Raw genomic sequence first — 14,449 nt, 5'->3', positions numbered from 1 at the left:
GGGTTAAGTCTAATTTCCCATTTTTTCCCTACAAGGTAATAATTTTCATTTTTTTATAATTTGAGGTTGCTAGAATTTTAATGACAAAAATATCTAAGGATGTGGTGATTTGTGCATTTTTCGGTTAAATAATTTTGTATATAAATCGCATCACACCCCTAGGTAATTTTGTGATTGAAAAATGTAGCAATCCAAAAAAAAAATGTAAAATTTGGATTTGGGATAAAAAAAAAAAAATGAAATNGGCATGAGAGTGCAAGTGAATGCTGAAATGGGTGAGAATCGCGCTTTCACTTCATGGAAATCAGCCAGCGATCCTTCACCAGGAAACTACTCCATGGGGGTTGATCCTCAGGCCTCACCGCAAATCGTGATATGGGAAGGAGAGCATAGGCGGTGGAGAAGTGGATATTGGGATGCAAGAATGTTTTCTGGTGTTCCAAACATAACAAGCAACTATATGTATGGTTTTAAACTTTCTGATTTGGAAAATCAAAGCAGGTATTTTACTTATACCCCAATGAACACTTCAGATAAGTTAAGGTTTCGGATTCGTTGGAATGGATATGAAGAGCAATTAAGGTGGGAAGAAGGTGGAAGTAAGTGGGATACCATTCAGTCTCAGCCAGCAGATAAAGCATGTGAACTCTATAATTTTTGTGGTAATTTTGGGCTTTGCAATGAGTTAAGTTCACCTGTGTGCAGTTGTATGCAAGGGTTTGTTCCAATGGACCCTGATCAATGGTACAAGGGGAATTGGTCAGGTGGGTGTAGGAGAAGAACTGAATTGCAGTGTCAAAGGAACCTTAGTAGTGTGACACAGGAAACTGCTGGAGAGGACGGCTTTTTGGATGTCAAGTGCTCGAAGTTGCCAGATTTTGCAAATCTTGAAGGGGGGACGCCGGATTCCATTGAGAGCTGTGAGGACAAGTGTCTAAACAATTGTTCCTGTACTGCATACGCAGTTGCTAGTGGGATTGGGTGCTTGATATGGAAGGGGGACTTGTTGGATGTGCATCAATTCCCAAGAGCTGGAAATACGCTGAAAATCCGTCTCGCAGATTCTGAATTAGGTAAGGTATACTCCCTTTGTTATTGTTATTGTTCTTGAGTTAAGAAGTTTTGTTATTCATAGATCATAGTGCAGTACTGTTATCCATGGAAAATTTCTAAGATGTCAATTAAATAATGTGGATCAGCAAGTCTCTTATTTATTTCCAAATATTATTATGTCATCTATTTTCATTTATTTCCTAAAATGCAACTGGAACTTTAGTGTGAATGTTTGTTGTTGAACAATAATATGCTGAATTGATCCTCTGCCTAGATCTGCAGTAAACATTCTTCCATGGTGATTCCCATTATTTAAAATGTGTTATGGTAGTAACCAACTTCTTGTTTATTTATCTGTTCTTCCTTGATATTAAGGGATAGACTGATCACACTATCACTTGAATTTTCTTTGTTCTCCATTCAATCTGTTCAAAACAAAGAGCATAATATTCAAAAAGCTAGCTTGGATAATCACAGAGCTAGTGTGTGATTTAGAACTCTACTGTAATATTCCAATTAGCCAAGTGACCGAACCCAAACTGGTTTGTCATGAATTCCATTTGGTTGTCTAGAAGCTGTAGGAAAACAGAGACAATAAGAATTCTCAGAACAATTTACACATAATGACATTTTTCTCTGTGTATGTAGGTGGCAAGAGAAAATTATCCATCCTTGTGATAATAATAATTGTTGTAGCTGGAGTAGTCCTCCTAGTTGTATTCACATTCCTATTATGGAGGTTCAAGACAAAACGGAAAGGTAGTACTTCAATTGTTCCATTAGATGAATGAATGTAAAATCCTTTTTGGACAGCTTAAGAACTTAATTGTTTGTAATACTAACTTCTCACCTTTTCATTTTATCTTTAGTTTTGGCCACAGTGTCCTCAATTTCCGGTGGCAATGACAATGATATGCCATTGCGAATTTATGAATCAAGCAAAAGTATGGAATTTTCTACTGATCTCTCTGGACCAGCTGACCTCAGCATTGATGGAGATCAAGCAAATGGACTGGAATTACCATTGTTTAATTTCAATTGTGTAGCAGTTGCTACAAACAACTTTTCCGAAGAAAATAAGCTTGGGGAGGGGGGATTCGGTCCTGTGTACAAGGTGATGAATATTTATGTTAAGTATCTCTGCAAGAATTTTGAGAAGTGAGGTCAAATGTACTAAAGTTGCTACTTTTTTCCATTACCAGGGTAAGCTTCCAGGGGGACAAGAAATAGCAGTAAAAAGGCTTTCAGTAAGATCTGGCCAAGGTCTGGAGGAGTTTAAGAATGAGATTATTCTGATTGCCAAATTACAACATAGAAATCTTGTAAGACTATTAGGCTGCTCCATTCAAGGAGAAGAAAAGATGCTTCTCTATGAGTACATGCCAAACAAAAGCTTGGATTGCTTTCTTTTCGGTACATCCTTTTCTGAATCTATAGATTGTAAACTTGCTACTATAAAACCATGTAGAAATATGCACTAATGAATTTATAAAGCTTGTGAAAAGGAGTTTGTTTCAATAATTTTTTCTCATTTTTTATTAAACATAATTAGCAGACCCAAGCAAGCAAGCACTACTAGATTGGAGAAAACGTTTCACAATTATTGAAGGGATTGCACGAGGACTCCTTTATCTCCATCGAGATTCAAGGTTGAGAATAATTCATCGAGATCTAAAGGCTAGTAACATTTTGTTGGATGAAGAGATGAACCCAAAGATTTCAGACTTCGGAATGGCTAGGATATTTGGGGGAAACCAACATGAAGCAAATACAAATCGAGTTGTTGGCACCTTGTAAGTATGACATTTCTATGCATGTAAAATAAATCAACACATTTCTTTCCCTTGACAACACCTTAATTAATCTGGATTTCACAACCTTTGTTCAAATGCAGTGGCTACATGTCTCCAGAATATGCAATGGAAGGCTTATTCTCAGTAAAGTCAGACGTCTATAGTTTTGGGGTATTACTACTAGAGATTGTGAGTGGCAGGAAGAACACTAGCTTTCGTTTATCCGAATATTCAAGCCTTATAGGACGTGTAAGTACATCTATTGTCCTCTGTTTTAGTTCACTTGAGATTAGAAACTAAAATTTTAATCGGAGATTAAACGTATTGACACAATGTCTTGGAATGGTATTAGGCATGGCATCTTTGGAATGAAGAAAAAGCAATGGAGCTCATTGATCCTTCTATTCGGGATTCATGTTCTCGTGACGAAGTATTGAGATGCATACATTTGGGAATGCTGTGTGTCCAAGATTCTGCATCTCAGAGACCAACTATGTCTTCTGTTGTGTTAATGCTAGAGAGTGAAGGTGCAACTCTTCCATTGCCTAGACAACCTACTTTTACTTCAATGAGAGAAAGCTCTATAGATACAGAATCTTACATGGAAAGCCAAGACATCGTATCCTCAAATAATTTGACAGTTACAATGATTTGTGGAAGATAGCGTCATTTTTCCTATATAGTTCTTAATGTGTGTATGTTATTCTCTGTGCATGTTACATACAAGCAGTATTTTATATTTTTGTTGTCCAAAAATTCTAAAAAATTTTAAGTATATTCCAGATTTGCAGTTCAATTCTAATACATTCATGAGTAGTTTTAACAGTGATTCGATTGGCTTGTGAAAAGCTTAGGCCTAAAAAAGGTAACGATGTGCAAACTTCAACAACAAAGTGCTGTGGAATTTGTTTATGTAATCTATACCAACCTAGTACTATAGAGTTTTGAATTACCTATCATGTAAATTGGTCCATTGAAACAAAACATTTCATACAACTCCACATAGTTGAATATAATTATTGGTATTGTATTCCCACCCCCCCCCCCCTTTTCCTTGTGGAAATTTGAGTTTCAGTTCGAAGGATTTCATGGATTAGGCTAAACCCTTTTTTTGGGGTCAATTTCAATCAATTTTGAATGGGTTGACCAAATATGATTGACTTTTAACTAGAATCCAACCACTTGATCAAATTAATTTGGTCCTACCGTCCTATATTGAAGATCATGAAATGGCCTACAATTGACTGTTCATAGAAAAAAAAAAAAAAAACGAGCTTGAATCGAGTGATATATATATGATGAAAATACAAACATGACCCATTTGAAGTTTATTTTAGTGTTTATAGATAAACATGCATTATTTTGTAAATTTTGCTTTTATTTTTTGAATTTCTTCAAAACTCAAGTGGGTGGATAGAGACATTAACAAAATGGCACATGAACTAGACAAATGGACATCTAAATCTTACTTTGAAGGAGAACCAAGTGGGGATAAACTCCCAGAATTTGTGTTGCATTCCTTTTGTTGGTTTCTTGAGTTTGTTGTGGGTGCTTTTTGTTTTTGGATTTTGTTTGTGTAGTCTGCCACAGTTTGCTGTTATGGCTCCATGCTGGTTGTTTATGACTATGGCTTCATGGCTGTTTGTATCTTTTCTGCTCTCTCTCTCTCTCTCTCTCTCTGCCACAAAACTAAAGCTCATCCAATTTAACTAGAAAAAAAAAAAAAAACAAAAAACAAAACAAAAAAAAAAACAAAAACAAAAACATCATCAACAGACTGAACAGAGAGCCTTACAAAGTTACACCATAACAAATAAACCACCACAAAACAACAATCCCAGAAGTATAAATCATAAGGATACCACAGAGACACAATTGCCAACACTCGAGAAATTCCAGAACCAAAAAAGAGAAAGAAGTAAAATATATAGCTTCAAGCAAGGCCCAACAACAAACAAAGAACAACTGAACCAGGGACACGAAGAGGAACAGAACCAAAACAAAGTCAAAGGAACACAAAGGTGACCTCAAAATTCTTTGATATTCTACTAAAAATCGCTTCCTTTGTATCTACGGTCTACTGCATCATACTCTGTGTATGCATAGCATTGTTTTTGCAAAATTGTTGCCATAAAGTCATCAACACACACCCACAAAGCATATTATTTCATACAACTCATATAGTACATGCACAAATTCATATACATAGACCCTTTACACAGCAGGTAGGGGACATGACACCAAAATAGCATTGAAATCATATATTCAGGTGTGAATTTGTTCATTCTTTTAGAAAAACCTTATGATACTTTTGGTCGTATTAGTGGTTCTAAATGTGCAATTATTGATCTATCAAAAAATGTAAACCTCACACTGAAATTAGTGAAAAATTATAGCACTAATCCCCAAAAATAAGCTAATTAAAGAATGTAAGTGTTACACATATCAATAAACTTAAGCATAATAAAGCAATTATTTATTTTACAAAATAAAGAATTACTAAGGAGTTGTGCATAAGCATGCAAGTTTTAACTTCTTCTCTCATCCAAACTCAACTAACACTAGCCTGTGAGCGTGTGTACAGAGGCTAAATAACATATTAACACTATCACACACGCACACAATGGCATATTGTCACACGTTTACAAGCTCCAGCAATGGAGGAAGAGAATTGTAACCCGTTTTAAATACTGCCTTACACGAAGGACTAAGCCCAATTCTATGCTTGAGACCTGCCTGACAGTTCCTTGCCAATGATTAAGCCCAATTCGATGCTATCCCTTTACAAAATGTGTTAAACTAGGGCCAATTAAACTCTCTAACAAGCCCAACTCAGCTAATTAAATATTAAAGAAAACTAAAACAAAGTCCAGAACATAAGGTCCAAATTATTTGAACAAAATATCAGCCCACACTTAAAAAAAATCCCAGCCCAACTTAAGTTCTAGCCCATCCATTTTTATAAAAATATTAAAACCCAAACCAGCCCAATGAAAAAAAAAAAGAAAAAAAAAAAAACTCAAACTTGAGCATGAAAGGTAAATCCCGAAGTGTGTATTGAGATGAATGGATATTTTCAAGTGTTCCAAATATGATAGGCATTTACATGTCGCCAAATCTGATTAGTTTATTAGAGATTTATAACCGATCTCAAAATTTTGAAATTAAGGCTTGGCTGATATTGTCGGTGTAACTATATATTATATGTATATAGTTGGCTGATTTATATGTATGCTTTTAGACTTTCTGCTGTGAAAAATGGAAACACACACACACACACACACATATATATATATATATATATTAATTATACCTCAATGAATATTTTGGATAAGTTTAAGGCTTTAGATACATTAAGATGGATAGAAAGAACAATTAAAGTGGGAAATTTTCGTTTATCATACATATAATTACGTATGTATCCAAAACCGTAACTTACCTGAAATATTCATTGGGGTATAAGTACTATATATATATGCCTCTATTTTTCATAGTAGAAAGTCCAAAATTACATTATAGTTACAATAATAGTAACAATCAAGCCTTGGAACCAAAATTTATGCTGGTGTTAATCCCGCAAGCACCACCAATGCAGTTGTTGCTAAAAAAATAGTGATAGCAATATTTTTAAAGCTTGGGCCGAAGGCATTCCTCTATGTGATCCTACTATAGGCAAGTGCTATACTATGGGCTCTTCAACTAGCCTTGGAAGAAGAGCATCAGAATGTTATGATAGAAGGGGACTCAAAGCTATGTATTGCAATGCTATGATTTGGTCTATCACCAGCATCTTGTTGAACATCCTAGTGCTGAAGAAGTGCTTCTTAGGCTACATGCTAAATTGGATTAGAAGAGAATCTCACTTTGTTGCTCATAGTTTAGCTACGCTTTGTTTTAAGTTGTAATTTTTCTTCCCTTCCCCATTTTGTCTGAGAATAGGGGAAGAGGGATTTTGCTGCTATTTCTTTTGGATGATTAATGAAATTTCACTTTACTAAAAAGAAGAAAAGAAAATAATAATAAGAAGAAGAAGAAGAAGAAAATGGTGAGGCGTCATCCGTGTGAATTAGAAGCCCACCAATTTAAAAAAAAAATAATAATATAGCATTAGCAATAGATTATTTTGATGACCAAACTTTGCTTGGTTGAAACTCCACAAATTTCAGTTGTGTGATTGCATATTTTCAAGGAAGTTTGATAACCATATATTAACCAATTCAAACACAATATTTTCTATTAGTTTCTATTTTGTCTTATATATATATATATATGTGTGTGTGTGTGTATTTAGTCCAACAACTACATATTCTTGTTTGAATATTTTTTTCTTATGTTCCATCAAATTGTCCACAGATTTCAACAAGTTTTTCGTCATCAAGGAATAATATTCTTTAGCCTTAGTCTTTTCTAAAGCCAGATCGAACATCTTTTGGTGTAATCATTATCAAATCCTGATTGACTATGATTAACATATTTGATCTTTGAAATTGAATGAGAGAATAGGTGAGCAGGTCAGTATATTGGTAAATAATAATACTAGAACCACCAAATTAACAAAGGAATGAAGCACTAAACTAAAATTGAAAATCCATCTACAGGGTTGGTAGAGGGTAATAGATAAGAAAAACAAATGCTTTTTGATGAAGAAACAGCTGAAAGATATGCGCAACACGATCAGGCTTTTTCTGGTGCAAAGCAAAATCACTTTATGTACGTTATCTTCCACCACACCAGACCACCTACTTTTTTGGTGATTGTGGCTTCCTCTTTTTTTTCAATATGAAAGAGAGAGAAAACGAGGTACGTAGTGTGAAGGGAAACAGGGAATGAAGGCCTTCTTTTTTTCTTTTTCTTTTTTGGATACGTGGAGTTTAGTTTGCATTATGATCAATTATTTTGACACAATTTTGACGTAGTAGACTATGAATAGTTAACCATCACTTACACATAAATTCATTATTTTTTATTTACTAATCATACTCTATCACGTAACAGTTATGATAAGAAATTGTGAAAAATTTTATGATTCTAGACTTTTCCTTTATTTCCCGATCAAATATAAAAGTGTTTCGATTTTAATGGGATATTTTATGAGGATTATTAGTTCATGGAGCGCAAGCTTAGGCTGATAAATTTTTTGTCCTTTTTTAGTCAATTTTAAATTCGCTATTGCCTATGTAGGATATAAATACTGTTGTTTCATGTTAGGGTTAGGTGTGTTATTTTGAAACAAAAATTATACTATCATATCTTGTATTATTTTTTGAAAATAGTGAAATCACTACAACTCCGTAGACGTAAACAAATTGCCAAATCACATAAATTTTTTATGCCATGTGATTGTCTTTATGTGTGTATTATTTTTTTATTAGTTTTTCACCTTTCATAAATTTGAAAATTCATGAATATTCCCAACATATTTTTAGAGGTGTTATTAAATACACTCTAATCGACATAGGTTTGGACACACTCCTCAAAAGTCAGAACAATAGAACCTTCACGATTCCAAATCTTAAATAAATCTCTAGTATTTTGGGGGTGTGTGTGCAAAATTGTGTGAATTAGTTCCTGTGCAATAACATTTCAACTTCTTTTTTATTTTTTAATGAAGAAAAAAGTGTGATACGGGTCCAATATTTAAAAAGCTACAGGCTTTTGGGCTTGCACGATTTGTTAACTTTCAGGTTCATTACTTTCCGTGCGTTAGTTTCATGCCTGCACTGAAAATTACATGGTACCTTGCCACCGCACAACTTGTACGTGACAGCTCTTGCATTTTATTGGTATATTGTCTGGTGAACAATTTGTGTATTTTTTTTTTACAATATAAAGTAAAATACAAAAAATAAGATAGAGAATTTCAATTATTTGATTGCACCCTTGCTTATTCCAAATGTTCTTTCATTAATAATTCCCAAATGTTAGGTTTAACGGTTAAGAATTGTTGGTGGGAAACCTGCATTGTAGGTGTGAGATCTACATTCCTTTTTCTTTTTATTTATTGGGAAAATTTAACTAATTCTTTAGAGCATTGATTTAGGGAATATTTTTATAAATATTTTTGGGGGAAAAAAGGTGTACGACACTTGGATATCCAGGCCCATTTGAGCCTTGAGCTCCAACTTGACAGTATGGCCTATACTGGCCCTAGGCCCAGGTCTCATGCCACCTTAAAATCCATTGAGCCAATGGTCTTAATTAGTACGCACCATGCTTCATCACTCGGACCATGCCTGGTGAACCATTTACTGAGCATTAAGACAACTGCTCGGGTTTAGCTCTTCTCGGCTGCCCGGCCGTGCCTTGGGGAATATCACTGCCGAGTAATTCTATTTAGGTGGGAACTAGTTCCACTGCCACTCTTACCACAATCCACTCCCAACTAAACACTCACTTAAGGTTAACGACATTGGACCTCATTTCCCACTAACCATGAAAGTAATTATAACTCCCCATTAATTTGTGGGCTATAAATATGAGAAGCTAAGGAAGAAAGGGGGGATGAAAAAAGTTCTAAAAGAGACTGAGTGAAAGAAGTGGGAATTAAGCTTGAGTAGTAATAGTAGGGAGAGACAACTATATTGGGTCTTTGTATAAGGAATTACTCAAGGTAGGAAATCCAAAGCCCACGCTACAAATAGATTGTGAGCCCAAGTGAGGGTTGGCCCATTAGCCTCACTTTTGGCGTGCACAAAAGGTAATTAAATTATTTTAATAACTTTTTATATTTTTCATTAAGTAGTATTAAAATTATTTTATTTTATTTTTGGGTTGTGTTAATGAATGCATTTAGGTTATTTCTTAAGAGTAATGCTACAGCCTACAGCCACAAATTGTTTTACAATATTTTTACAAAATGTTGATGTGTCTAATTTTTTATTGGTTTTCATTTAATCCCACCATTAATATAACTTTTTTATTTACTAATAATCACTCACCATATTAGCATTTTGTATTTTTTTTTTTTGGTAAAATAATTTGTATCTTTAACATTATTCATTTGCTAATGAGCGATTTTAACAAAGTTTTGGTACCACTTTAATAGGAAATATAAAAGTTGTTAAAAAAAGAGTAATGCTACAGTCACAAACTATTTTACAACATTTTTACAAACTGTTGATATGATTAACTTCTTATTAGTTTTCATCTAAGCCCACCATTAACATCATTTTTTCATTTACCAATAACCACTCACTACATTAGTAGTTTGTAAATTTGTTTGTAAAAAATTTTATATCTTTAACATTACTTTTAAAAAATAAATTACTTTTTTTTTTCTATTAAAATTTCTAAAAATATTTATTAAGCCAATACCCTTAGAGTATCCAATAATTTTTCCCTTTATTTTTTGAGAGATTCTACGTCTACAACATTTTTACAACAAATCACAGGTGGTTAGTTGTTATTGGTTAAAATTTGAAACTAACACTAAAATTACTTTTTTGCCCCAACAATAACAATCAAACAACCTACCATGTAGGATTTGTTGTAAAAATGTTGTAGACATATCATTTCTCTTATTTTTTTACAAAAATATCTTCAATTTAATACTAGTAAAGAACAACCACAAATAGATTGTAATGGTAGACTGTAACGGTAATTACATCGGAATAGAAATAGATATTACAAGGAATACAAAATGTTGTAATATAATGCTTATTACTATTAATTTGTTTGGTAACAACACAATAATAGAATCCTGAAACTAATGGAATGAAAGAATTTTAAATCAAACTTAAGATACATTTTAGGAAATATCTTACTTGTTTAATTATATTTCCTAAAAAATAATATTTTTAAAAATTTAAAAGAGAGATTAGCTATTTTTTATGATTTTTTATTTTCATAATTGTTATGTGCATATAGAAATTTTTGTTTATTTAGAAATATATTAATTGTAGAAAATTTTATTTATTTAGAAATATATTAATTGTAGAAATTAATAGATCTACTAAAGAATAGCTATTACATTTCTTTTAGAGATGAATAGTTATTCCTTATTTTAAAGAATAACTTTTCATAAGGATGACTATTCCCTATTGTGGGGCCTGTTATTTAAAAGGGTATAGGAATCCTCAGAAGTGGGCTCATGGCCCAACGGCCCAATCCGAGGACACTTAGTTATTCGAGGATAATGTAAAAGAATTATTGAGGGGATAATATAGGAGAAAGGGATGGATATTGTGTATAGTGGCATGACACACGTCTGAGGACATCAAAGTCCGAGGTGAATGTAACTTTCATTTTATTTAGGAGACTCTGCAAAGTTGTATCTGAACTGGAAATTGAGTATAAACCTAAGGAGGAGTCGGGGAAGGTAGCAAATATCTTCCAAGGCTATCACCTCCACATTAAATGCTTTCCAGCTAACCCTCTGGCCGCATTAATGTAGAGATGATACTTGAACAGTAACTAAGCAGCTTTATGGCCACTGAGCAAAGGTTCCGGTAGGTGCTGGATGGGACAGAAAGGAGTTCCTAAGATGAGAACTACACGTGTACGATGGAAATGGAGGATAGAACGGAGTATATAACATGGAAATGGATGATACTAAAGAGGGGAGAAAAAAGAGGGAGAAAGGAAGAACGGAGATTCCATGCATCAGAGAGGCTCACTGAAACCTAGCCGAGGAGAATTTTTCTCATACAATCAGCTTAACATATCCCTTGTTACTCAGCGAATATAACCTTTCCTGTCGAACAGTACTAGTTCTTGTACCCATGCTCTAAAAATTTATTGTTTAGGCTTGTTGGGCTGAAAACCCATTCATACTCTGGGTCCAATCCAAGTTGAGTCCCTACACCTATAATAAAAACATAATCAAACTACTGAATAGCTAAATCATAGAAATAACTATTATATTGCAGTGTCTATTATAGTCTACTAAACATACTGTCATAAAACTGGCATCAAGCATATATTTCAAGCTGATTGGCTTGGTATTTACTTCATCAAGGTTAGACTGCGTACAAGTTAACTTTTTGTGTTTGCTTGATAAAACTTATTTTCATTTTGGTTTATTTTACTTCAAAAATAAATTAGACAAAAGTATAATTGTACATTAAAAAATTGAGTTTTTAAAAACATGTACATTCTTTTTTATGATGAAAAAAAAAATGGTTAAACCAAACCAGCACACATAGTGAATTAAATTGAAAGGGGGGAAAATTATATAATTGTGAAGAATAAAAGATGATATTAATAACAAATAACCAAAATTTTTTATTTTTAATATAATATAAAATAAGAGTTTTAAAATTTGGCAATAAAGATCACACATGATCTCCCCCATAAAAAACAAACACAATTAGCCCAAACCGACCCCAAAATTTGAAAATGACCATTTATATAGTACATACATGTGACCCTCTTAAAACAAAGCAAAAAGAGATTTTACCTGAAATTGACAAAAATATTAAGTTTGTCCACAACTGCTATCACATCAGAGGTATTGATCCACCACCTCCCGAACCGGAAATGTTGCCATTCACTTGCTTGCCCACAATGGACACCCGAACAAGTTACCACCAATACCTCGATGGCTATGATAACCATGATCTAGTAGATTGTGGATTTTATGTAGTGATTCAAACTGTAGATAAATATCACCTAGATGAGGAGCTTACATTTAGAGTCCCTACTTAATTTATTGCAAGAAAAATATCTAAAATTTGTATTTAAATGAAACAAAATGATATGTGGGCACAAAAGTTATTAAAAAAAAAATACGAAGTCGTGTGCCCTATGTACATTCTAAAATAAAAATGATAGTACTTATAAGGCATTCTTAAAAAAGAAGAAGCAAAGATTAGTAATTTTAAGTCATGATTTTAGTTGCTTTTGAGAGTGTGTAAAATAGTTTGTGTATAATAATTAATAAACACTACTCAAAATTATTCTACACCAACTTCTTATGTGAATGAACCTTGTCTACAATGACCTAGAACTCTGGTGCTCTAAACAATTCTCTGGAAGTTTTGTACAAATGAACTCATTGGCAAAGGTGTCAGGACGTCCAATCCTACTAGTGTATAAGCAAAGAAATGTCGCCTAGTATGCAAGAAAAACAAATTTGTGAGTGCTTACCGTGAAAAAGAGTGAAAGAGCGCCAAACCAATATTGTTTCTCGTCGTGGCAAACAAAAGATAATATATATAGGAGTTGAGACCTATGAGGTAGAGAGTTTGTTTTCCAAATATTTTTATTGGAAAACAAGCAATAGAAAATAGTCTTATTTTATTAGGGTTTTCTATTAATTAAAAATAGTTTTCCGTTGATTGATTTTTTTTTTTTATGCTACCAAAAATTGAAAAATGTGAAAAATTATTTTTACAGAAAGTTTTCCAACAAAACAAACAGAGCGCTAATATTATTTGGACTACAAGTCTTGTAACTCTAGTTTAGGATTTTGTTTACTATAAATATCTTACTATGGGTTCATTATAAAATAAAACACAGTGGTTTAATAGCAAAGATGTAATAATTAGAGGCCTTTTGTAATGAATGTAAGCCATTAGGCCAAACGTTGATTTCAGTAATATTTATTAGAACACACACGAAAATAGTAATATTAGTATTTTAAACCGGGTTTATAATATATTATATAACTAGAGTATAACTACAAAAGGGTCTAACTTTTGTAGTTGTAGACTGGGTTATAAACAGTGGAAACTAGACACACACAACCAATGTGAGATATTTTTTTGAGTAAACAATAATACTTATTAGAACACACACAAAAATAGTAATATTAGTGTTTTTTTTTTTTAGTAAACAATAATACTTATTAAAACACATACGAAAATAGTAATATTACTATTTTAAACCGGGTTTATAATACATTATATAACGAGTACAACAATAAAAGGGTCTAACCTTTGTAGTTGTAGACTGAAGTTACAAATAGCGGACATTAGACACATACAACCAATGTGGGATAAACATCCTTATTATTATTTTTTTGAATAAACAATAATACTTATTAAAACATACACGAAAATATTAGTGTCTTGCTCTTTCAGTGTATACAGTTGCTTAATAACAATGTTTCACCGCTCTTCAAAAGTTAAAACAATGGTGTAATTATATATAAATATATATTTAGTTAATTACATTTGTATATATAATACATTATACTTTTACGAATGAAATGACAGAATTTACGAAATAGTCTATTACATTAACCTAAGACCTTTTTAAACTTTTTTTTAATTTGAGAAGAAGGTAAATTAAACGTAAGAGGTAATAAGACCTCATCCTTTATTTCATTTTCATAGGGAGAGAAAATCCCATTTATATTAAAAGTTTAAAACCCATTGGCATTTGAAGCATATTCCATGTCCATGCCTTAAAAAGAACCTCAAAGCAGGTCTAGCTCTTTACATGATCCAAGGCCATATCATGTGCAACCATGTGCAGAATTATAAGGAAAATGTTAGGACCACAACTTTATCGCTTACTACCGCTTGTCACGTGAACAAGTTGTGGTAAAAATTGTATTCTTAGCATTACTCATATTATAAATAAAATTCTCTCATTTAAAAAAATAGAATTACAAATATCTATATATTTTTTGGTTTTGTTTTTTTTCAATTTCATTGGAA

At 32.8% G+C, this 14,449-nt stretch overlaps 1 protein-coding gene across 1 annotated transcript; it reads left to right on the top strand.

Moving 5' to 3' along the window:
* Window positions 1–247: 247 nt before the first annotated feature.
* LOC112010836 (G-type lectin S-receptor-like serine/threonine-protein kinase B120) lies at window positions 248–3,650 on the top strand. Its single transcript, XM_024043210.2, has 7 exons — window positions 248–1,073; window positions 1,702–1,812; window positions 1,923–2,167; window positions 2,256–2,466; window positions 2,609–2,846; window positions 2,948–3,095; window positions 3,199–3,650. Exons 1-7 carry the CDS (start codon window positions 248–250, stop codon window positions 3,508–3,510), a joined length of 2,091 nt encoding a protein of 696 aa, XP_023898978.2. The 3' UTR covers window positions 3,511–3,650.
* The last annotated feature ends 10,799 nt before the right edge of the window (window positions 3,651–14,449 follow it).

This window comes from Quercus suber, unplaced genomic scaffold, assembly GCF_002906115.3.
Source record: "Quercus suber isolate HL8 unplaced genomic scaffold, Cork oak 2.0 scaffold_356, whole genome shotgun sequence".
NCBI lineage: Eukaryota > Viridiplantae > Streptophyta > Magnoliopsida > Fagales > Fagaceae > Quercus > Quercus suber.
This window is presented reverse-complemented; position numbering and strand designations above follow the sequence as displayed.